At 33.2% G+C, this 25,749-nt stretch overlaps 1 protein-coding gene across 2 annotated transcripts; it reads left to right on the forward strand.

Annotated features, from left to right (window-relative positions):
• Positions 1-10,220: 10,220 nt before the first annotated feature.
• On the forward strand, positions 10,221-22,141 carry LOC143044867 (heparan sulfate glucosamine 3-O-sulfotransferase 6-like). Of its 2 annotated transcripts, XM_076217085.1 has the most exons (3): positions 10,859-10,995; positions 18,482-18,629; positions 21,224-22,141. In XM_076217085.1, exons 2-3 carry the CDS (start codon positions 18,610-18,612, stop codon positions 21,837-21,839), a joined length of 636 nt encoding a protein of 211 aa, XP_076073200.1. In that variant the 5' UTR covers positions 10,859-10,995; positions 18,482-18,609; the 3' UTR covers positions 21,840-22,141. The 2 variants fall into 2 exon arrangements, with proteins under 2 accessions (XP_076073199.1, XP_076073200.1); XM_076217084.1 differs by lacking the exon at positions 18,482-18,629 and having other exon boundaries at positions 10,221-10,995.
• Positions 22,142-25,749: the final 3,608 nt, after the last annotated feature.

The raw sequence follows: 25,749 nt of genomic DNA on the forward strand, positions 1-25,749 counted from the left end.
ATTATTGTCACTACATGTATAATGTTTTTTTTTGCTTACTCATTCTGGTTGCTTCTGCAATAATGTTTTTGTCTATTAATGCACCTGCAAATTAAAAAGAATACCATTACAAGTAATCAGTACGTTTCGTGTTCCATCCACATAAATTATGCTCCAGATTTAACATGAATTACGCAATTATAAGATATGTACATTTTAGTAGACAGTACATATGTTTGTCTTCTCGACTGGAATCTGCTTGTTTTTAACGCTGTGAACAAGCCAGCTAATTTTGTCTACTGAACGTGTTATGCCATTGAAAACTTGTATTTGACCCATTTGCGCATATGATTTGAAAATAAATAAAATATGTTTTATATATTTTTAAAATTTTTTAACTAATGTAGATTCTCCAACTCGCTCACGTATTGCTGATTTTTTTAAAGATAGCACCTACCTTTTTCTTAAAGAGGCGGTGGTACACATGTGAATGGTGTGAAAGAGTTGTCTTTGTTTGTGAAAGATGTTTTTAATAAATAAGGTGCGTAAGAAAAGTACATAAACGTCAATTTATATTGAAGTGGTTTAGTAAATGCCAAAAAATAATTGTAATTTACCAATTATGTATGATTAACTGCACATAACTGCAATCTTTAAGGGTCAATACTGATTTAATTACAGTTAAAGCGCATTTCCAGTACAGTAAATAGGTTCCTTAATACATCTATTAAATAAATGTTTTCTTCTTTGTAAAATTGATGGTTGTTTTTAAATTATTACTCAACTTAAAAAAGCCGAAGTGCGTTTACGCGACTTTTATATGAAATTAACAAACAAAAAAAGATGAACTGTACATATCTCTAATGCCGTCATCTTTTTTTTTTTAAGTATTGAAGAGTTATTTTTTCGAATGCAATGCCAAAAACGTGATGTAGGTACATTTTCTTATCCCTAATATAAATTCCATATACTGTTCATACCATACATTTAGATGGTCTGTTTCTCTCTGTTTAAAAATCTGTTTTTCAAACCATTGTGACAAGAGGCAAAGAGTATTCCCCTCACAATCGACTCAGTACACAGTGGTTTAAACCCACAAATTGAATTGGAAGATACCATAAACTTTTTTTATTTACTGTAACAAAAATCTTACTCCTAGAAGAACGACATTTACTCCATCAAGAAGTAGTCCGTCAAGAAGTAGTCCGAAGACAAAATCGTTTAAATGCAGGACATTTTTATAGGCAACTAGGTAGTGGAGTTTCTTCGTCTTCCGTTGCTAAGGACTGAATTCCTTTTGGATTTTTATTAGTCCACTAGACGGAGAATGAGATAGCAATGCTCCTGTAACTATTTACAAACAAAACGTTCCGAGATACATACAATTAAATCTATGTACTCTTGGCTGCTTGGCTGCTGTCTATGGTATTGATTACTAGGGTGGCCTATATTTTGATAGGTGCACTGGAACCCATCTACTGTCAGAGCTTCTGAACATGAAGTAGCTGTTAGAATGTGGTGTCACTCTGTATAGTCCAAGGAAATCGAAAGATGAATACTGATTAACTCTTTGATTTGTTGGTGGCTGTTATAAACTTTGTGTGCCTCTATAGCTAGTACAACGATCTGCTGTGCGTAACATGGAACTGGTATCATGCAATTTCCACTAGCCCATGCTTGATCTGGTAAATCATGGCAAATCAATATATAGTTGTTATCATCTTGAGGCTTGTGGATTCCATCCTTATGTCTTGATCATATTTGTCACAAATCCCAGTGTTTTGTCAATATAAATGATTGTTACAAACCTATTGGCCCTCTTTTATATCTGTTCTAGTCGATTTATGTCATTGGGGTCTGAGGGTCCCATGCCGCACTTGCATATTCCAAAGTTGGTCTTACGATATATATACATTGTACTGGTATAAGCTGCGCTTACATTTCTTACGTTTTTACTGCATACTCTTAGGTTTTATCTAAACGGACACCCCTCTATAGTTGGTTTTGTTGCTCAATATCCAACATATTACAGTCGGCTTGGGGGACTTAATGTGACCATATGTCTAAACCAAGGTTAAACTTAGTTTCAATGGTATTATTGATTACGATATCATCGTGATATGGTCCGTCCTTGAATTGCAAGTGCACGAAAATGTAATGTCAGTGTACAAGAATACAAAGCAATTGCATAAGGAATGCAAAGAAAGCACACGAGAATGAAAAGCAAGTGCACTAAAATCTAAAGCAAAATCAAAGTAATTTAACAGTAGTAACATGCCACATGCTCACTGTTGGCTGTAATGATTCCACAAGCTCACTGTTGGCTGTGATGATTCCACATGCTCACTGTTGACTTTGATGATTCCACATGCTCACTGTTGTCTTTAGGGATTGCACATGCTCACAGATGGCTTTGAGGATTCCACATGCTCACTGTTGGTTTTGAGGATTTCACATGCTCACAGATTGCTCTGAGGATTCGACATGCTCACTGTTGACTTTCAGGATTCAACATGCTCACTGTTTGCTGTGAGGATTTCACATGCTCACTGTTGGCTGTGAGGATTTCACATGCTCACTGTTGGCTTTGTGGATTTCACATGCTCACTGTTGGGTTTGAGGATTTCACATGCTCACTGTTTGCTGTGAGGATTTCACATGCTCACTGTTTGCTGTGAGGATTTCACATGCTCACTGTTGGCTGTGAAGATTCCACTTGCTCACTGTTGGCTTTGAGGATTCCATATGCTCACTGTTGGCTTGGAGGATTCCACATGCTCACTGTTGGCTGTGAGGATTTCAAATGCTCACTGTTGGTTGTGAGGATTCAACATGCTCACTGTTGGCTTTGAGGATTCCACATGCTCAATGTCGGCTGTGAGATCCAACATGCTCACTGTTGGCTTTGAGAATTCCACATGCTCACTGTCGGCTGTGAGGATCCAACATGCTCACTGTTGGCTGTGATGATTCAACATGCTCACTGTTGGCTGTGATGATTCAACATGTTCACTGTTTGCTTTGATGATTCCACATGCTCACTGTTGGCTTTATTGATTTCATTTGCTCACTGTTGGCTTTGAGTATTTAACATGCTCACTGTTGACTTTAGGGATATCACATGCTCACTGTTGGCTTTGAGTATTTAACATGCTGACTGTTGGCGTTGAGGATTCCACATGCTCACTGTTGGCTGTGATGATTCAACATGCTCACTGTTTGCTTTGACGATTCCACATGCTCACTGTTGGCTTTGAGAATTTCACATGCTCACTATTGTCTTTAGGGATTGCACATGCCTACTGTTGTCTTTGAAGATTCCACATGCTCACTGTTGGCTGTGAGGATTTCACATGTTCACTGTTGGCTTTGGGGATTCCACATGCTCACTGTTGGCTTTGAGGATTCAACATGCTCACTGTTGGCTTTGGGGATTTCACATGCTCACTGTTGGCTTTGGGGATTCCACATGCTCACTGTTAGTTTTGAAGATTTCACATGCTCACTGTTGGCTGTGGTGATTCCACAAATTCACTGTTGGCTTTGAGGATTCCACATGCTCACTGTTAACTTTGAGGATTCCACATGCTCACTGTTGTCTTTAGGGATTGCACATGCTCACTGTTGTCTTTGAGGATTCCATTGGCTGTGAGGATTTTACATGCTCACTGTTGGCGTTGAGGATTCCACATGCTCGCTGTTTGCTTTGAGGATTCCACATGCTCACTGTTGGCGTTGAGGATTCCACATGCTCACTGTAGGCTGTGGAGATTCCACATGCTCACTGTCGGCTGTGGAGATTCCACATGCTCACTGTTGGCTTTGAGGATTCCACAAGCGCACTGTCGGCTGTGAGGATTTCACATGCTAACTGTTGGCTTTGTAGATTCCACATGCTCACTATTGGCTTTGAAGATTTTTCATGCTCACTGTTGGCTTTGAGGATTTCACATGCTCACTGTTTCCTCTGAGGATTTCACATGCTCACTGTTGGCTGTGAAGATTCTGCATGCTCACTGTTGGTTTGGAGGATTTCATATGCTCACTGTTGTCTGTTAGGATACCACATGCTCATTGTTGTCTATGAGGATACCACATGCTGACTGTTGTCTGAGAGGATTCCACATACTCACTGTTGTCTGTGAGGATACCACATGCTCATTGTTGTCTGTGAGGATACCACATGCTCACTGTTTCCTCTGAGGATTTTACATGCTCACTGTTGGCTGTGAAGATTCTGCATGCTCACTGTTGGTTTGGAGGATTTCATATGCTCATTGTTGTCTGAGAGGATACCACATGCTGACTATTGGCTGTGAGGATACCACATGCTGACTGTTGTCTGAGAGGATACCACATGCTGACTGTTGGCTGTAAGGAATCCACAAACTCACTGTTGGCTGTGAGGATTTATCATGCTAACTTGTTTCAACCATTTTTGTTCCTTTTTCCCATAGATTTGAGGATTTTTAGAGTCAAAATTTCGAGATTTGAAAAGATAGAATTTCGAGTTAAAGTCGAAATTTTAAGATCGATTGTGTGCTTATATGTCCCTATTACGCTTCCATTAAAACGACTAAAACATTAGTCTACATAGTTTAAACAGTATTTTATTCAAATAATACATACAATTCAAACTAAATTGTTTACGACTGTGACATTTTAATCACAAAAGGTCTGCAGTGTCTAAACGCCATTCTTTAAAAACAAATAGATTAAAAATGTCAAACATGGCATAACATTATAAATGTCACGAGGATTAAGATAAAATAATAAATTTAACGTTTTCATCAATGATATTTTGTTATATGGTTTTATAGTTTTTATTCGTGATGTTTTTATGGATATAAACACTATTTTAACAAAATAAAGTAAAAATATAAATGTGAAAATTATTCACAGTAAGAAATATATCTGTTTACTGGCGTGAAATATAATTTTTATACAATGTGTTTATTAGAACATGTCCCTGCCCTCTATATTTTTTTTCTGTCTATTTGACATGGCTTGTTTAGAAATTAGCATTTCGGAAGCTTTTAAAAGATTTCAAGACCCCCTTAATATACAAAACTGTCCATATTTTGAGTTAGAGCTGATGAAGTTTTCTATAATTTTGATACAATTTGTCTTAAAAGTAAAACGACAAACTGTAAACCCGGGGTGGGACTTTTAATAATTTTCACTTAATTTTCATTTCTTGTTTCTAAGAAATGCACTACGAAATAACTGTATTCTGGAAGTTAGATTTGACATTATTTCAAAATAACACAGATTTTGAAATTCTAAATGTTCCTGTTTATCAATAAAAAAAAAGAAGGTCTTCTTGTTCTGTGATGCGAGAAAGTTGGGAGTTGTATACTTCTATTAATAGAACGTTTGTTCCCATTATTAGTCACATGATTTAACCTTTTGCGACCGACAAAGCCTATTAAAATTATTTATGAAAATTAAAACATTTGTTGTTCTGCTTGAATCTCCTTATCATGGTCAAGTAGATCTTTTTAAAAGAAAAACAAGTTGAAAGATTACCCTTTTGTTTGAATTTAAAACCTTTCTTTTTGAAATATTTGAAAATTTACGTTTGAGCTTAAAATAATTCGCTTAAAATCCATCTCGAGGGTTTTATATCTGAACAAGAGATCCCACAACTAAAGTGTTTAAGATATATGAGATTAAATTTTTGAACATTGTATTTATAAAACAGATTTATCTTTGTTAAAATAGTAAGTGTCAATTTTATCTTTAAGTAAATAACTTAAAATCAGTTTAATACTTTGAACGATGTATACATGTCACATTCGAATGATACAAGAGTAGTTTGATAAGCATGTGCAATAAATTGATCGCCTTTTTTTACAGAAATAAAATATAACGGATTATCTAATACCAGTGTCGATATTTCATACCGCTATCATCTCAGTAGCTTTATATTATACCTAACAGTAGTTTTACATTTCAGCTAGATATATTTAGCCTACTCACAGTATTCTTTTTTGTTACTTTCCAGAGGTGTGCCTGAGACAAAGGTTTTATATATATATACTAATATGTGAAAACTGTTGTTTCTTATTTGTGTTTGTAACTATGTGTTGTTTATTATATTTGTGAAAGAATATTATATTACAATGATATTATATTATGCTCTTTGTGAGCCCATTTTATGGAAATAAAGCATCTTCTTCCTAACATCACCGTTTAAAAAAAGCATAGTAAGAAAAGGGAGAATCAAACTCTTGAGTCAAGAGATGCCGACAAAATCATTGCAAAAAACGAAAAACGGCGAAACAAACCATCAAAACCCTACCCAAAAACTAAGAATGAATAACAACATCCGCACTCAAACCCGGGTGTGATAGCAGTGAGGTGATCCGGAAGGGTAAGTATATCCGACTGCAGATATGCCATCGCGGTAATACAAAATCGATTTCTGATTCGATGATGTCTCTAACAAAGTAAGGTGACGTGAGACAGCTTGAGAAATGACACTAAGCATTTGTGGATGATACAAACACCATATATGGCTTTAGAACTTTCGTCAGATATATCTTTAACTTGCAATCAATCTTTCCACCATACAGGTACAAGCTTGGTCTACTTCGATCCCCCCTCCAATTTTGACCATTTAAACCTACCTGAGTTAACTCGACATCAACCCTGGGTCGAGGCAGGTTTAGTCGAGTTACAAGCTAAGGTGGCAGATGACGTTTATAGTCTCCTGGTGTCCTTCTTCTGTCACGAGTGAACTGTTATGTTAATTTGCTTAATTTAGGGTCTTTTTTGTAGTCCGCGTTACAGGCATGTCGATCTCATTCAACAACTTTTCGGAAGGGAGAAACTATACGTTTTTAAGCTCATTATTACATTGGAAGGTTAAAACAATATACGAACAGTAGAAAAGTATAAAACGCATTTGTTCTCGCTACGAAACTAAACAGAAGAAAAACTCGGCGAGCTTTTGTAACAAAAGGTTCGCTTGATTGATTGATTTTCGACTGTTTAACGTTCAGCGGTAAACATTACATAAACACATATACTGGACGCTAATGTGAAAATGTAAAATGATCTTTTTGAATACAGGCATACTTCGAATTCGTTATATTTTTAACTCACAAGGTAACAAGTCCAGTGGAAGATATATCAATTGTGTGTCAATCTTTGTTCTTACTTTAAATTATCACATACATGCTTGGAAGAAAAGTATCAAATGCTAATTTCTTGGTTTGATTCCGTCTTCGATTGAATGATTACACTTATTTATCATAAAATCATACGTAATGTCTAATCAGTGCTTTTTGAATATGTGTACAACGAACGGAAGAAAACAAGTCGTATTTGCACACCCGGTCTGATAATCCAGTGTTACTGTCAGTAGCCAGGACAATACGGAAAGGCCATGTATTTATCTATATATACTTAAGGTTTCAACGAGCAGATCAGGAACTTGACGTTTTTATGTCACTCCTAATACATCAAATTGAAAATAGAAATGGCGAATGTGTCAAAGAGACAACAAGACGACCAAAGAGCAGAAAAACAATCGAAGACCACCAACAAGTGAGATTCATGGCTCTCGTTTTCTATTATAATGTCCTTGGTAAATGATGCCTGTTTACGAGGTAGCAAACATGTTCTCTTATGTCACAGCAATAATCCCATTCTCTTGTTTGTCATTTTTGAAATCCCTGAAAGAACTGGATAAGGAGGAGGTCTTCTTTTCTCATTTTTTTCGTTTTTCTCTTTTCTTTCCACCCTTCAACGGAGTTTTACTACTTGCCATGAATAAAAAAAGATACGATACCACTAAGATTTGATAACCTCGATCCTAAATATTTTCCAGCGTGTCATTTGTATAGAATTTCTAAATAGGTCTGAGTTCGTTTCGCCTAAATATTTGCGACTAAGATTTGACTTAAGACATCAACATGTGAAAATGCATTATATTGAGGAGCAACTGACTCGTCTATCAACATGATAATTACGACCTTGGTACTAGTTTGAAAGTTGAAATGGACATCGGAGATTCAATATAAGAAATTAATACAATATACATAACCCCAACAAAGGAATTTTAAACTTTCTAAAATAAGTTAATACTAAAATTCCAAAATCCTGTCAGATATATGATCTTCTATATGTTTTAAGAAAGTAAACGTGTGAAATAGTTAATGTAAATTATATAATATCGTTCTGCCCATTTGCACTTCACATCAAAAGGAACAAATTCGTTTCGTATAGAAATTTGTTTACCGATCTTGTAAATGATTTCGTTTGATGAACTCTCCTAAGAGGAAACACGTTTCTTTTTCTGGACTTCATTATAAACAGTTCAGATCATAATATTATTCTTTTATTCTGCTTTGAAAATAAACCTCGATCATATCTAAGCCGTAAGACATATAAAAGAATGTAAGATTTAAATAGGTTATTCAAATCTCGACTTTAAAATTATAACGTAGTGTCTGAATAGTCAAACAAGAGGGTGTAATTAACAAAACGCTTGTTATCAATACCTTCTTATTAAAGTGTTTTTAAAGCATTCAAATTTCACACAAATATTGACAAAACCATTTTTATCTGACTAAAGTGATTTATATGTTTACAAAGGGATAAAAGAATAGAGAAATGTATCTCGTATAGTAAAAAATAAAGATGAATAAAACATTTCAAAATAGTTTTATTGAGTATCGTGCGGCTAAACGCGGAATTCAACACTTTAACGTGACTAAAAAGATATTTTTTTTACAAGAAAATGATAATAAAAAGTGAGAAAACGTGCACAGTTAAATTTTATACACATGCGACTATTTTATAAACATGCAGCTTTTAATTGTGTAATGACATTTGTTTTATGAAAATGTCAATTTGAAGGGAAAATGTTATTTGTGTCGTGAGGTTGCTGACTAGTTGACGCCACCCTCTGACACATTTAGAATGAAATTCAAAACAGTGTGGCTGTGGCCATTGATTGACTCATTAAATTCATCCATTGACTGGGACTATTTATCATATATATTTCGGATTGAACTTGTCTCGTCCGTATACTCTCCAGTGCAGCATTAGGATGGTTCTCGGCTGACTACTACACTTTACAATCGAATATTCCAGTTTAGTTCTGCAGACGATTTTTGGCATACAACCACACATGCACTGAGACAAGGCAAACCGTAATCTAAATTTTGTTACAATTTATGTGGAACATCTATTGATAGTTTTCTAGTACTTCGGCAAGCTTTGTTTTTGTATAAAATAATATTAAAAGTACTGAGATTATGTATTTTCTAACTGTATAACCACTTTCCTGTACAACAAAAGAAAACAGCAGAAAAACGAATTTGGCAAGTTGATTGAACATGATTTCAAAGAAGATCATCAATGACTAGGGAAAAAACCCAGATGTTAAACACTCAAAAATATGAGACCCGGCTCCCTAACAAGGAATATGGTCCGTGTTGCAATTAGAGGTTATTACTGACTCTTTCAAGTAACCCGAGTCTAATTCCGTCGAGATTTCATGCATTTCCTGTAATTTCCCATATCGCTCTCCACCTTCATATTTATATGTTTCAAATTAATAGAGAATTAAATCAAATTTCAACAGAAAAAATATCGTTTTGCAATTTCTGTAATTAAATGTAAACTATACCCCATGCATCATATTAAAAATGAAATTTACCAGTACTTCTAATTAGAAAATTGCATGCAAAGTGTAAGAGAAATTATATTTTCCGACATGCTATATATCATTTTCATTTTATGACATGCACGAAAAAAACTTAAAAAAAAACAGATCGAGTAGCCTGAAAGGGTTCAGTCATAATATAAACACCCAGTAGCCATTGATTATTTGTAAATTGGTCAATTATACTTATAATACCGAAGTGTCAGAAATATTATTTTTAAGTTGAAAATTTTTAATCACAGAAAAATCGAAGGATAAATTTAATATTGCGTACCGAAGTTTTTTTTGTGTGTGAGTAATGCCTTGGTTGTTACACTTGTGTGCGCGGAAAACAAGTAGGTGTGAAACCATATTTTCATATCCCAGTATATTTAAATACAGGGGTATTAAAATACATTGATAGACCGGTTACAAAAATATGATATTTTATTTTTCTACACGTATTATTATTGAAATCGTTTTCTCATTCACTGATTATAAGATCTGCCTTCTGTCTGAATCAGCCAATCAGAATTGAGAAAACAAACACATGCTGTTTAATCAATAACAACTTACGCTAAACATTGCTAAACCTATATTTACTCTATGATCCAAGCAAAGTGCAGTGGTTTACTAAGTAAGCTAATTTTGAATCTATTTCAATAGGAACCGTTTTATGTAAAATCGATAAAAAGCAATTGACAATCATAAAAACGGTCAACGAAGTAATGTTATTTTCAATGACAATTTTGGAATAAGCGAAAATGAAAGGCGATGAGAAATTTGTATTCAGGATTAATATTTAGAAATTTTCGAAAAATTAAACTTTATTTTGGATTATGTTTTTTATTCTGTGTGATATTTGTGTTGAGCGGATATTTCGGCGAGACTCGATATTCTGAAGGTTCTCTACTTTCTAATTCCAATGCATTGGACCCCGGGACATTAAAAGACTTTCAGAATAGACGCCACAATAGGAATTTACAGTTCTTGTACTCTCAAGAGCTCTTAACAGGGAATAAGAAAATAGATTTGAAAGTCAAGACGAACAAAGGTATTCCTATTTCACCGAGGATATTTACCTACAAAAATGACTTCTTAAACGAAGATGAAAGCTTTAATGAAAATAAGCTTAACATCGGAGGAAACAAGGCGACGGATTATACAAATTTAAATTCTGATGAAAAGAAAATTAAAAACTTAACAAAAAAACTACCTCATGCGATTATCATCGGTGTAAAGAAAGGCGGGACAAGAGCCCTGCTGGAGTTTTTAAGGGCTCATCCGAATGTCCGAGCCACCGGCCCTGAGCCGCACTTCTTTGATAAAAACTATGAAAAAGGCCTCGAGTGGTATAGGTTGGTATTATTATTTAAAGAGATATAAATTATGTATCTAAACAAACTATTAACTTTACAAACATTGAACAAAAGAGATATTATATTTCATATTTTACTAACAAAATATTAAGAATATAAATAACTTGAAGGGTGGAATGTTTCTAAATCTATGGATAGTTTCGGTCCTTGCACATTTACATAATAAATTAAATACTGAAAAGTCAATTAAAATATTTTACATACCACTTATAAAGCGAACTTTAAAATTGCAATTATTTCGATTAAGACGCTTCAATAATTGGCAAAGTCGAGATTTATTTAGCATGTGCATTTGTGAAGAGTCTTCACTTTGAAACAAATTAACAACAGCTGAATTTGCGAAACAGGAAATTTCTTATTTGTGTCAAATTACCTAGCTTGTAGTTCGTTAACGATTTATTGCTTAATAATGAAGTTTATTTTTCATTAAGTTAAAAGATAAAAAAAAATTAAAACGGCATGACAATATAAGTGATACTTCAAAATAGATTTTTAGAATTTCAATTAAATATCGTCAATTAACTTACCAATATAAAGATTTTTACAGAAAATCAACCCCAAAGCTTCAATTAAAGTTCATTACATTGCGATATTGGTAATCGATTTCATTTGATTTTGTCTAATTTTAGTAATGAAAGGGATTTCTTAACGTTCAATTATTTATGCCTGATTTATTTTCTCATGAAGATTTAATAAGGTGTTGTCTTCGGCCTTGTCCTTCAATTTTAAATAGTCCGTGAGGACTTAAGCCATCTGTCAACTGTCCATTAGCTTGTCTACCCCCTGCCCAGTTTGAACTAAGGTCATCTATTTCATTTTGAAATAAATATGAAAATGATTAGCGAATATAATCACAAATGATAAAGGGTCTTTACATTTCTAAATTAGAAGTTATCTTTTCACATAAGTGAACCGTGTCACAATAATGATAGATTATTTCTGAAAAATATTATAACTTAATTGATATTTGATGGACAAAATCCATTCAGAAAGAAAAGAGCTTTAAATTGAGCTGTAATACACAATGCATGCTCATCGTTTTAATGAATACCATGGTATTTTTTAGCAATAGGGTTTTAAGATTAAGAAACACAATTGTAAAAATGATCAATTTTATTTTGTTTATTGTTTGTGGTGGTCTAAATATATACCAACGGTGAGATTTTGTCGATTCAACAAAGTTTTCCTTCTAATGAGAAATGGAATGCATAATTGTTATCATAAAAAGAAAGATTTGAAATAGTAATCAAATATTTATTTACAGTATACTTGTATATATAATCCTTCATAAAATAGCTAGTTTGTTGAATAAATAAAGAATGAAAAAGGTTCTCTCAAAACTTTTGAAGAGTTGGTACAGCCAACTAGCAATTATGATAGGTCTTTACTCGGCTTTAAAATGTTAACATTTTATATCATGTTAATGATACAGCGACCCAACACAAACACAAGAATGAAAGCCGTCTAATTCTTAAGTCAAGTAATTTATGGGGCCCTTTTTAGCTAGGTACTGTTCGGTGTGAGTCAAGACTCCGTGTTGAAGACCGTAGTTGGGCCTATAATGATTTACTTTTACAAATTGTGACTTGAATGGAGAGTTGTCGCATTGGCACTCATATCACATCTTCTTATATCTAATATTATAACAGTTTTGAACAAAAGTAAAGTGTCTTCATAATATTGTAATCTTTCAATCGCCACGAATTTAAAAAAAAGTGTTTCCCGCTTTTAGAAATACTATGATAAGTCTAACATTTCTCGAGCATACAAAAAAAATAAGAACCTAACTTATACAGGGAATGATTTCATTTGTGTTTTCATTGAGAAACTTATCTTTAACAAATACGTTCAAGATATACTACATGTATTCAATGTTATATTCAGATCAATATAGATGGCGCTAATGGTTTCTTTAATGAATAATTTATTCCACCGCCTGTTGCAATTTGGAATCTAAATAAAACTCCCATTATTTTCACCTGTAAAAGGTCAATATATTTCTATGTAAAGTAAATATTTATGTCCACGTAAATAATAAATAACCAGATGTCACTATTTCGTAGAAATTCCAATGAAAGTATACTATTTGCTCTGTTCAATATCTTTCAAGTATTTTTATTGATTTACTTGGCCCTCATGGAGGTGTCCAAGTCATCACATAATGACAATTTTTTTGCCAATATAATCAGATAATCATTGATTATTTTTTTTTAATAAGATACTCAAATAATCAAAAAGACAGTCCTAGACAATCATATAATCAAATGATCATGAAATCTATTGTGTGGTAATTAAATAATCACTATAAAACAGCAAAGTAAACACATAATCAAAAACCCCACGAGGAGACTCATTTACGGAATTTCTTTTCAATTTTTTGTTTGTCATATATTGTATAAATTTTCGTTTGCCATAGCATGTATATGCTTCTTTCAAATAAAGTATATGTATGTGCCTGTTCCAAGTCAGGAGCCTGTAATTCGGTGGTTGTCGTTTGTTTATGTGTTACATATTTGTTTTTTGTTCATTTTTTTTCTATTTAAATAAGACCGTTAGTTTTTCTCGTTTTAATTGTTTTACATTACCATTTCGAGGTCTTTTATAGATGACTATAATGCGGTATGGGCTGTGCTCATTGTTGAAGGCCGTACGGTGACCTATATTTGTTAATTTCGGTGTCATTTTGGTCTTTTGTGGAGAGTTGTCTCATTGCCGGCAATCATACCACATCTTCTTTTTTTTTATATAAATTATCATAAAATCAAATAATCATGAAATCCTTGGTGTGGTAATAAAAAAAATTCACTATAAAGGCTGCCAAATAATCACAAAATCAAAAACTCCACGAGGTGGATCATTTATGAAAATGTATATTTTTATATCTAAATAGATTCAAAATTCAATAAACACATAAGTCATCTTCCTTTTATAGCTGGTGCCTATCTTATGATTAAAACGCCAAAGTTAATATATAGTGTTGAAAAGTGATATTTATTTCGTGTCAGAAGTTCGTTTCACATCAAAATGATTTGTAGTGCAAAATCATGTTAGCGATAACCTTATCATGTATCATCGATTGGAACTAAAGTGCAAGACAGACATGTATGGAAATATTGAGAACAACGACTTTTGTCCTGAAATATAAGATAAGTTAAAGATAAATATTTTATTTTCCAAATTAGGTCCCCAGGGGGGCATATACACATAACATATATAATTGATACAACATACAGTATTTTACATAACATTGTATAATAGATATATACATTTTTACATATATGATAGGAATGATTTAATTTGGATACATTTATTGTATTTATTTTTGCAGCTAACTATCTGTTTTTCATGAAATGGTATTAACTGGCAAACGATAAGCTTTATTTTTTCTGTAAATTCAAATAATATTAAGTTTTTCTCGTATAAAAAGTTACAAAAAATAGGTGACCTGTAGCTGTAAATAATAATTTCAATATAATTTCTGTGTCATTTGGTCTCTTGTGGAGAGTTGTCTCATTGGAAATCATATACCACATCTTCTTTTTATATAGAAAGCAGAGAGGAATTCAGGGGTGATAGGGCCTCCGTGTAGAGCTACAAATATATTTTTTTTGTAATGAAGGTTGGTATTTAGAAATGAGAGTGAAACTTTGACATGGTTACTATGTACTGCATATTAATCATTATTTTAAAACTAATTCTGAAAACTCCGATATGCAATTAAAAGGCTTAACCGGAAATGAACAAACTAAACTATGGTCTATAAAAAATTACACTGAAAAAAAAACAAAATTAAAAAAATAACACGAACCCTGAAACCAGACACGAACATGTCCAGGTGCTCCGGAAGGAAGATCCTACATATTTTTTCACTTGTTAAATCTGTATTTACACGCGATCACAGACATGATACATTATCTGCAAATTTTCGAGATACCAATGAAATGAGTTGATATTGTCTCTATAGCTTTTGATTTCGGCAGTTTTTATGGACTTCTCTCTTTTTGGGTATATCAAAATCTCAATGTTTAAAAAAGTTTTAACTAGATCTAACAGAGACTATGGTCTACAATTAACACCATATATTCCCTTGTCATTTTTTTTTCAAAAACTTTAAATGATGACACATTTCGAAGATCACATAATAGTTGACCAAACTTATCATTGACCATCAGTGTCTGCAGAAAAAAAAAAAACACAGATTGTTCAATTTTTTACAATTTTCTATGGTAACAAATGGTCTTACCTCAAATTTAAATGAAATATCAAGGTTAATAAGTGTTATGATTTTATTTGCATATTGCTGTAAACGATTAAGACTTTTGGCACCAGGAGAAAAATCCAGAAACAAAAACCAATATCCGTTAGGACATGATTAATATCCGTGCATTGCAGCATACCGAGAAAAAATAATTTCCCTGTTTAATAAAACTTTTGGCCTTTAACACATTATTACAAAAACTGTAAGAAAATTGTCTGCGGAATTCGTCGGTCGATTGCAAAAGGTTATTAAAAATAATTTATGAAACATGCACTTTTAATTCACTGGAGTCTTGTTTCATATAAAAGTCTATAAATCTCTATAAAATTTCTTTTTAATTAGAATTGTAATTTAATATTTTCATTGAGGAAAGTTTAAAGGCATACATACTTTTATTGCATGTGTTATGCCATAAACAAATAAGAAAAAACATTATACATCTAAGGGTAAAAAGAAAATTAATCTTCCGATATATACATTAAAGCTTTAAGTACAGGCTATTTCACACGTTTGTGTTCGTTAGTGTGTTTATATATTTATTTTCTGAAGAATCATTATTTCTTTCGTTGTATTTGGAAAACCTTTCAAACTTTAAGCACTCAATGCTCTTCAACTTCGTCTTATAGTTTTCATTATGTTTGTTTTGTCTATGTATTTGCCATGACCAAAATTGTTTTTTGTTTGTTTCGCAAATAAAGTATTTTATTTGGCCTGTACATTTCTTTTTATTCGAGCGTCACTGATGCGTCTTTTGTAGACAAGACGCGCATCTGGCGTCCAAAATTTTAATCCTAGAATGTTTTACATCTACTAGAACACACCCGTGATATCGCGGGTCCGTGACTGAATTAAAGTATATAACTATGCGCAAGCCTTTTTTTAGTATTAGTATTGTCATCTGATAAAGTCATGTCGATTATAAGATACACAGTTTTCTCTGCTTTCAAATATTTCTGTTTGAACCCGTCGGACTGGAACTTATCAATTATTATTAAGGTCTTTCCTCTTCCCGAGGAAAGACCTTATTGTTTTTCTAATGTTTTTTTTTTCTTTTTTTTTTTTCTTCCAGCATTTGTTTGGCACGCCCTCCTACCGCTTCTATTGGAGTTATCAAAACCAAATTTAAACCATCGATAGACCTCATCATGAACTGTTACCTGATGAACTTTTGTAGGATTTCATCATCCCCTTAAGAAGTTATCTCCCTTTTATTGATTTTTTTCCACATGGCCCCCCCTCGTTGTTTTTAAAGATATCATTACCTTATTTGGACAAAAGGTACATCTCATCATTATGTATTACCATATGAGGCTGAATAGGATTTCATCGTCCCCTATGAGAGTTATATCCCCTTGAAACAATTTCTTTCCTTTGCATTTTTCTCAAAAAGTACTAGAGATAGAATCGATTTGAAAACGGCAACATGTACAGGAACAGATGGTAATGTTAATGAACATATACAATCATTTTGTTATTAACACCTTATAAGGAGTTATTCCCATTGAAAAATTGTAAACAATTTTAGAAATTTTTTATTTCCAGAACCGGAAGTCGTAGAGACTTGGGACCTTCACCAATAATCTTTAATTCATGTGACCTTTAATATGCATTCAAGGTCAAAGGTCACTGAGTGCAAAAAAAATTACGCTGCAATTTCAAGCTTACATATTAGGAAAACGGTAAGACTTTGCTGCATACATACAGCGTATAAAATGTTCCTCTCGACGAGCTCTACATTTTATATGATAAGTCCAAAAAAGTCCGACTGTCTGTTCAAAATTTACAACGGGATGATTCTTAAAAGTATAGTATTTTGTGTATATCTTTTAAAAGGTAGCAGATATCAACCTACTATAAACTGCAAAGATGATCAGTAATTCAAGACCTTCAATTTGAGGTCAATGTCAGGTCATGAATTTCACCTTGAACTTCACATTATACTATGACCTTGACCTTGTGATATTTGAAAGGTCAACTGGTCCTGAGTTGAATAGTGGTAGTCTCATGTCTCTACGACTTCCGGTTCTTAAGTTTGGTATTGCATCATATATTTGATGATTAATTGTGACCTTGGTGAACTTTGAAAATGTCCCAATTCTTTTCCTATAATGTTGTCCTTCAACTGTAGATCATTTATCATTTAACAGATTTGAGATATCTATTGTCGTTTTAGAGATAATGCAATTTGAAGTTTTGCGAGCGGTAGCATGTATTTCTGAATCTTACCTCTTAAAATGTTTTAGAAATTGAAGAAGTTAACATAGTTATATCTTTGACCAAATACCAAAAACATTCCATTGAAAAAAAACACCAAAAAAATCATTTCGAAATTTTCATGTTTTGCATTGACTTTGTAAGTTTCATAACTTCTATTTATATAATTGATATTGCATCATTTTTTGCACTTTGTCAAATGGGGTCATCTGATATATCAAATTGAAGGTCTCAATAAACTCTACTTAAAAACGAAAATTTTAAACCTCTTTTTCATCCCAGGTGGAAGGGTGGGGTCATTTAGTGCAAAAATTCAAACTTCTTAGATGGTAAGGTTGTCGCATATCAAATGAAAGAACATAAAGCGTACATTTCACATTTCAAATTGACGTCTCTCGAAAATTGGTTAGATGGGGTCATTGAGTGCAAAAAATAAATTTTCTTTACGATAGGTTTGTTGTATATCAAATGAAAGGTCATGATGTGAACATTTGAAATATCGAATTCCCAACCTCCAAAAATTGGTTGGATGGGGTTATTAAGTGCAATAATCAAACTTTTTAGAACACGGCGTTGTCGCATTTCAAATGAAAACTCATCTACCCTGTGTTAAATATATCATACTTCCGATCTCAAAAATGTAGGCGAATGAGGTCATTAAGAGTAGAAAGCGAAAAGTTTCAGAAGGTATGCTTGTCGTATATCAAACGAAAGGTCGTACAAAGTACATTACGAAAACATCACTTTTACAGGAAAGACCTTTCAATTGTTTTACAAACAATTGAGATACTAGTTGGTAATATTAATTATTTGGAAAACAAAAGGTCCAGGAATGGAGTATTTTTTAATCAACAGCATTGTCCTATATTAGTTATAAAATAAAGTTGAATTCTTTGATTCGCTGTTTTACGTCATGCCCGCTAACAAATTGAAAACTGTACCTATACGCCTTATTTTTAGTCCAGATTTTTAGTATTCGTATTGTTATTTTAGAAAGTCTTACTGAATAAAATACTACAGTAGGTAACAATTTGACAATTTAGTAGTGTCAATCCTGTGATTATGACCCGTGTATATAGCATATTAATCCTGAATACACCGTTTGGTGGTGTGCCTGTCAGATGCGGAACGTACAGATAAGGTAATATGTAACAGGTGAATATACTATTGGTATCGGTATCGGACTCGATTCGGAACTTCTTAATTATTGGCAATATTAACAAGCGATAGCCTTTCAAAAAGTGCTATATTCGACTCTTAGCTGATGAAAATGGAAAGAGCTCTCGCTTTGTAGATTAATTCATTTACTAGAATAGTCACGTGCATCAATCAACAAATTTTACCACACACGTGAGGTCACACGTTATGAAATAGTATCGTTTAACGTTGTTGTTTACTCCAGAAGATTCGTCTATTTATAGATAAAAGTTACCTGTGTAAAATCTAATTGCTAAAATAGAGACGACAAATCCGATACTCTACGGGATTGAAGGACATTTACTAGGTTTGGATTGTCCAAACCAATCAATAAATTTTGATTATTCACGTCTCGTAATATCTTCCAATCAGGTAGCAAGAAAAATTCACGTCCTAAGTGTCCTTCGTTCAATTCTTAATATCGACTCCTAGGAGTCGATAATTACGTGGAAAACAAAAGGGCCTTGAGTGGTATAATTTTTAATCTACACCTTTGTACTATATTAGTTATATATAAAGTTGAATTCTTTGATTCGTCGTTATTACGTGATGACGGCTGACAAATTGGACCTCGTAATTTTAGTATTATAGATATATATGATTAGATCAATCTTTTTGATTATTTCACAATATTTGGAAACGTTGTCAACTTGAGAACGTTTCTTGCATCTTATTTTACTGCGGTATATCGTGGAAAACCAATGGGTATTAAAACAAATACTCGGACCAAAGTTTAAATGTAAGGTATATGAGAAGGTTAATGCAGTGGAAAGTAGTTGAAAATCATGTATATTACATTCGTTTTATTTAATTACTTTTTGACAGACTTACTACTTAAGCAATTATGATTCTCCAATTTTTATTATAACTAAACACTAATGAAATGCTTAAAAATGAAGGAGTAAACATTTAGGTTCACACGTATATCACTTCACCTTCCATTCATATTTTCCAATGGAGATCAAGTTGTCACAATGAACAAGGTAATGCATGGTCATTTTCCTAATACATCACGACGAAATATACCGTTGAATTTTTTGTTTACTAGATTGAAAATTTCATTTTGAGCAAACACCAGATTTGCTTCAATTGTTTTCTTTTCCCAATTTACGCAAAACGATTTATTTATATATATGTGTAGGACTCTAAAGTGCGATGGGGACGCTAAAGTACGATGGTCACGCTAAAGTGCGATGGTCTACGCTAAAGTGCGATTCCTCCATACACTAAAGTCCGATGGTCCGCGAAAGTATCGACGTAAAAAACGTCAACAGTCATTTATACAAACCAAAAATGGACATGCCGGGAGACAAATTACAAATAGTTGATTAAGAACTTTTGAACCATATGTCAATAACTTAATTAATTTAAACCTAACCGTGCTTTGTCGGCTAGAGAAAACATGTTATTTCGGTAGTTGGAAAAAGAACTTGTATCCTGCTGTAGTAGACCGTTTTACTATAAGCCTAATAGATACAACTATAGTATTCGCATAGATCTCCTGTATCCTGATTTTATTGGAAGCGAACGGATACATTTGAATCATTGCAGTTTATTTTGCGGTCCCCGTTAAAATGTTGTCGCTTTGATTGAAAAGTAACGTCGGCAAAGTAAAGGTACATGTTTTCATGCGTAAATTATGACATTGCAGGAAATATAACATGGATGTGTAGTAACTACAAAATGGAGAAAATTAAGCTCGGCGAACATCTTAATATTCTCTCTCATTTAAATCAAAGCGTAAACAAATAAATTCTACATATTCCGACAAAAATCGAAATTCGTATTTGTAATTTACAACGACGATTGTAAAATAAAGGGGAGGGGGGGGGGGGGTCTAAAAAGTTATAGACTACAACGTGTGAACGGCAAGCTACACCTATTATCACAATATTTAATACGCCCGAATTATTAAAAGTTCATTTACAAAAATATAGTATTTTGTGACACCTAAAATACCTTTTTATCAATTATTACGTGTTTGGTCTTTTACAATCATTCACTTGAGACAACTGTTAAATTATAATGACTATTATATATGGTATACCTTAAAATACTAGATTTTGCCAAAGTACTATTTTTCATTGAATGCTCTTAAACGTTTTTTTAAAGCCCCGAACCTTATTCTAATAGCCCTATTGGTCCATCGTACTTTAGCGTGATATTATAACATCGTACTTTAGCGAACAAACAACCATCACACTTTAGCGTGAGACACCATCGCACTTTAGCGTGACCATCGCACTTTGGAGTCCTATATATATATATGTTAATTTGACAATGTTTGGTAATGCTGTCAACTTGATGGGAACGTTTCTTGTATCTTATTTTACTGCGTAGAAAACAAATGGATATATATCTTATATGTGTATGTAAAAATAATCTATAATTGAATTATGTTTTTTAAACGTAGGGCAATGGTAGGTGAAAATATTTATTTTCATTTAGCATGCGTAAGCTTCAGCTATTTTGAGCCAAAACTGGTTGAGCTCTACTTCATGCATTTCGCATATAATTATATGTTTCTTATATTTGCAGGAATCTTATGCCAGAGTCCGATTCATCACAACTTACAATCGAGAAGACACCCGGGTATTTCATAACCAAAGATGTTCCTAATAGAATATATAATATGTCGTCTGCTGTCAAACTTATAATCGTTGTACGAGACCCAGTTACAAGGGCTATTTCAGATTTTGCTCAAATAGCTTCAAAGTCACCCAAAGTGCATTCTTCTTTTGAAGCTATGATGTTCAAAGATAATATAACAACCGTGGATACCTCACGTACCCTTATTAAAATTGGAATGTATTCAAAACATTTGGAAAGATGGCTGGATTATTTTCCTCTGGAACAATTTCATATTGTAAATGGTGAAAATCTAGTGACAGATCCTGGCACGGAGCTAATAAAAATACAAGAATTTTTAGGTCTCCCGATAAAAATCACTGACAAAAATTTCCATTTCAATCAGACACGTGGATTTCCGTGTATACGTAAAAAACTTAACAAAAGGCCACATTGCTTAGACGAAACTAAAGGTCGGAAACATCCATACATCAACTCGGAATCAATTCAGTCTCTGCAGGCATTTTTCAAACCATACAATCGAAAATTCAGTAAAATGGTTGGACAAGACTTTGGTTGGTCGTAAAACTGAATATTAATTTCAGCTGATTAAATTTATTTTAATGTAACATGTCACATCAAAAGATTAACCTAAATTATGGCATTAGGTACGGGTCAAGACCCAACTTCACAATACAAGTAGTTTGAATGGGGGATATGCGTTTAATGCTGTTATAATTGAGTGCATGTGTGTAAATTTCATTTTTATTAAATTTTATAAATTTAAAATGAAGCTACAGTTGTCAGTAGCTTTAATTATGTTTAAATGTTTTGTTGTTATAATTTATTGAAATTTTGTTACAAGATGCTATAAATATTTAAATATTATTTTGTGTTAAAAGAGTTTTTTGTCAGTCAATAAATCACTAACAAGTTTTAATATTCAATATATGTAAATTTCAACAGTGAGGTTCGCTGATGTTGTCAATATACATTAATGATAACATTTTCGTGATTTATTTCACACGAAAACAGTTCATAGCTGTTCTAAGTATTGCATTGTACCACACGACACCGTACGTATATGCCGTGAAACACTTTTTTCGTTATGAGAGTATACCAAATATTTGAAAGCCAAGGATGTTTAAGAATCGAAACAGGAGAAGAGCTATTTGACAAAAAAAGGACATACAAACGATAGCTAAAAGGTCTATTTTGCCTACTTTGTCTGAGTGTTGAAATCTTTAAGTTCCTTTTTATATATCATGTATTTATAAAGGGACAATGTATGAAAAGCATATTTTAAAGCATCATGGCCAGTCCATATGTACGGACTACAGAACTAGTGATACCCTCGGGGACTAAAAGAACACACGAAGCGGTATTGATCAAATGCTATGACAATATGTCCGAAGCGCTTTTCCAGATTTACCAGAATAAGTGGCAAGTTGCAAGTACATGAGACATAAAAACTAACGACGCAGAAAATAAGTTTTAAAGATCTGCCATTTATTCGAAAATTATCAAATGACAAATGACACTCGCTGACTATATTTCTGACTTTGAAAAAGAGGGGCGAAAGATACCAGAGGGACATAAAAACTAAAAAAATAAACTAAACAATTCCATGACTAATAAAGAAACAGACAAGCAGACAAATAATACTACACAAGATATATTATAGAAAACTAAAGACTAAGCATTACGAACCACTCAAAAAAAATTGGGGTGACATCAGTTGTTTCGGAAGGGTAAGCAGATCCCGTCCGCATGTGGCACATGGATATGTGACATGGTTAAACTATTGTTTTTTTAGATCTCTGTCATCTATACATTATCTACTTATAGCAGTTTGCTAAATCTTAAACTTGTCAACCATGTACTAAAGTCAATAAATTGTTGCTAAGATTGATGATTGTTGGTTGCTTAACGTCCAGTGGCAAATATTCCATGCATGTTCAGGACGAATTATTACTAAGAGAAAAGCAAGCGGAATAGCTTACTAAAACGTACATTTATTCTTTGACTAAATGCACTTAGTAATAAAACAAGTTTGATTTTAGTGCTTTTTTTAGCTCACCTGGCCCGAAGGGCCCAGTGAGCCTTTCTCGTCACTTGGCATCCGTCCGTCGTCGTCGTTGTCGTCGTCGTCGTCGTCAGGCGTCGTCTGTTAACTTTTACAAAAATCTTCTCCTCTGAAACTACTGGGCTAAATTTAACAAAACTTGGCCACAATCATCATAGGGTTATCTAGTTTTAAAATGTGTCCGGTGACCCGGCCAGCCAACTAAGCTGGCCGCCATGGCTAAAAATAGAACATGGGGGGGGGGGGTGTAGATTTTGGCTTATAACTCTGAAACCAAAGCATTTAGAGCAAATCTTACGGGAGTAAAATTGTTAATCAAGTCGAGATCTATCTGCCCTGAAATTTTCAGATGAATCGGACAACCCGTTGTTGGGTTGTTGCCCCTGAATTGGTAATTTTAAGGAAATTGGTTATTATCTTGAATATTGTTATAGATAGAGATAAACTGTTAACAGCAATAATGTTCAGCAAAGAAAGATCTACAAATAAGTCAGCATGACCAAAATGGTCAGTTGACCCCTTAAGGAGTTATTGCCCTTTAGTCAATTTTACCATTTTTCTTAAATTTTTATTATCTTTTGTCATCTTGAAGGGGCCTCTACATGACAAAAAATGAAACAGTTCAAAGAAAAAAGAAAAAAAAATAACTACATTGTCTATTACATTTAACAAGAAACGAAAAATAGTGTGAAAGACGGCAACCAACGACAAGTTCACCACTGTTTACATGACCAACAACAAGTGGAAGTGTTTAACGACATTGACTGGCTATACAGCCCTCGCACGGTCGGTACATGACCCTGACTTAGGACATGCACAAATATAATGTAAATAATTATAATAAAAGATGTGGTATGATATTGCCATTGAGACAACTCTCCACAAGAGACCAATTGACACAGAAATTAACAACAACGAGTAAAGAAAAACAAGTAACCAAAAAACAAGCTTTTTCTGGATGAATTTCAAGTTATTTGATGTAAAGTAAAGGTATTGAAGAAATAATCCAAAGAACTATGAAAGAAGAAAATCACTTTTATGTAAGAGTGGGAAGAAATCCTTACAAAACAAAGAGAAAACAAAGAGAAATATGCTCTTTGAATACACTTAAATTAAAACGTTAGTAGTCGGTAGTTAAAATTTTCAAAAGATTTTTGCTTTTACACGTGTAATTTATTACATACTATTTAGTATGATCTTGAACAACTTTCCTTTGGTTATTATTAAGCGGACAAAAGATAAAAGCCTAAACCACAATAATTGCAAAAACATTTCAAATGACTTTTTGATAATTACATTCAAAATGATGAAATTTTGAGGGTTTTTTTCTGAATTAAACATGTTTTATTTTGAATCACCGGGAATAGAAAACGCAAGCAATCTAGGGCAGCTGATTTAGGAGTCCCTGTATCCCTTTTAACAGAACATACCGGTATATCATTTTAACAGAACATACCGGTATATCATTTTAACAGAACATATTGCCAATGGTAGAACAAGGGGTTATCTATATAAATAAGTGTAGCTATACCCAGACTATATTCTTCAGAACTTGATTATACCGCTCCCCCTAACAATCAAATGGTAGATCCCTTAGAGTTGGATTTTACGATATAACATAAATTTAGATAAAATCACTTATCTTGTATTGTCAAAATGATGTCATCTTTGAAAAATGATAAATGATGTTTTTAATGTCACTTTTGAGGAATTGAATTGTTAAGCAGTCCTTTTTAAGAAAAGAGTTTTTTTTTTTACGGTTTCACTGTTACTAATATAGAAAGCAAATTAATTCCGTTATCTTGCATTTCTTGGTTAATTCGTTCGTTCAATATTGAACGTAAACAGATACTAATGTGCTATAATTTGTTTTGTCTATTGTTTGTGCATGATCAGCAAGAATATGAATTACAGATATTAGTATTATCATTAATGTCAACATTTGAAATATACAGAATGACAAAGAGATAAAAACATGTCACTAGAGTTGCATGTAAAACAAACAGCAAACAAGTGTCTATGGGAAAGTTCCAAGTATAACTCGCTAGTGGGGCGGCTTAGTACCAAAATTTGACATAATCATTAGAATTAGCCGTAAGTTGGGAGACTAGTATATAGATCATCAAAGTTAGAGAAAATCATTGTTCGTTTTAAATCCTTAAATTCATTGACGAGTCGTAAAATTGTCTTAAATTCTTTTTTCTAATTGTGTTTTTACAATGTATGACATGCAATGCCATCTTAATTTTATGCATGATATTCATGCCAAGTTAAGTGTCAGAGTTAAGTAGACCTACGTGAGTCATATACGGGCTTATGGAAAATGTCTTTTCAAAAGTCCGACAAAACACAATTAACCTGACGTGTCGCAGTCCGGAATGCGGTTCGATAAAATTGCTCCCCTTGTTTA

This window comes from Mytilus galloprovincialis, chromosome 9 (genome assembly GCF_965363235.1).
Source record: "Mytilus galloprovincialis chromosome 9, xbMytGall1.hap1.1, whole genome shotgun sequence".
Classification (NCBI taxonomy): Eukaryota; Metazoa; Mollusca; class Bivalvia; order Mytilida; family Mytilidae; genus Mytilus; species Mytilus galloprovincialis.

Bases quoted from the DNA above. Each gene is read 5' to 3' on its own strand.
- LOC143044867 (XM_076217084.1), top strand. From the start codon at position 10,412: ATGAGAAATTTGTATTCAGGATTAATATTTAGAAATTTTCGAAAAATT. The intron at 10,996-21,223 runs GTTGGTATTATT...TTATATTTGCAG, and splicing joins AAAGGCCTCGAGTGGTATAG to GAATCTTATGCCAGAGTCCG.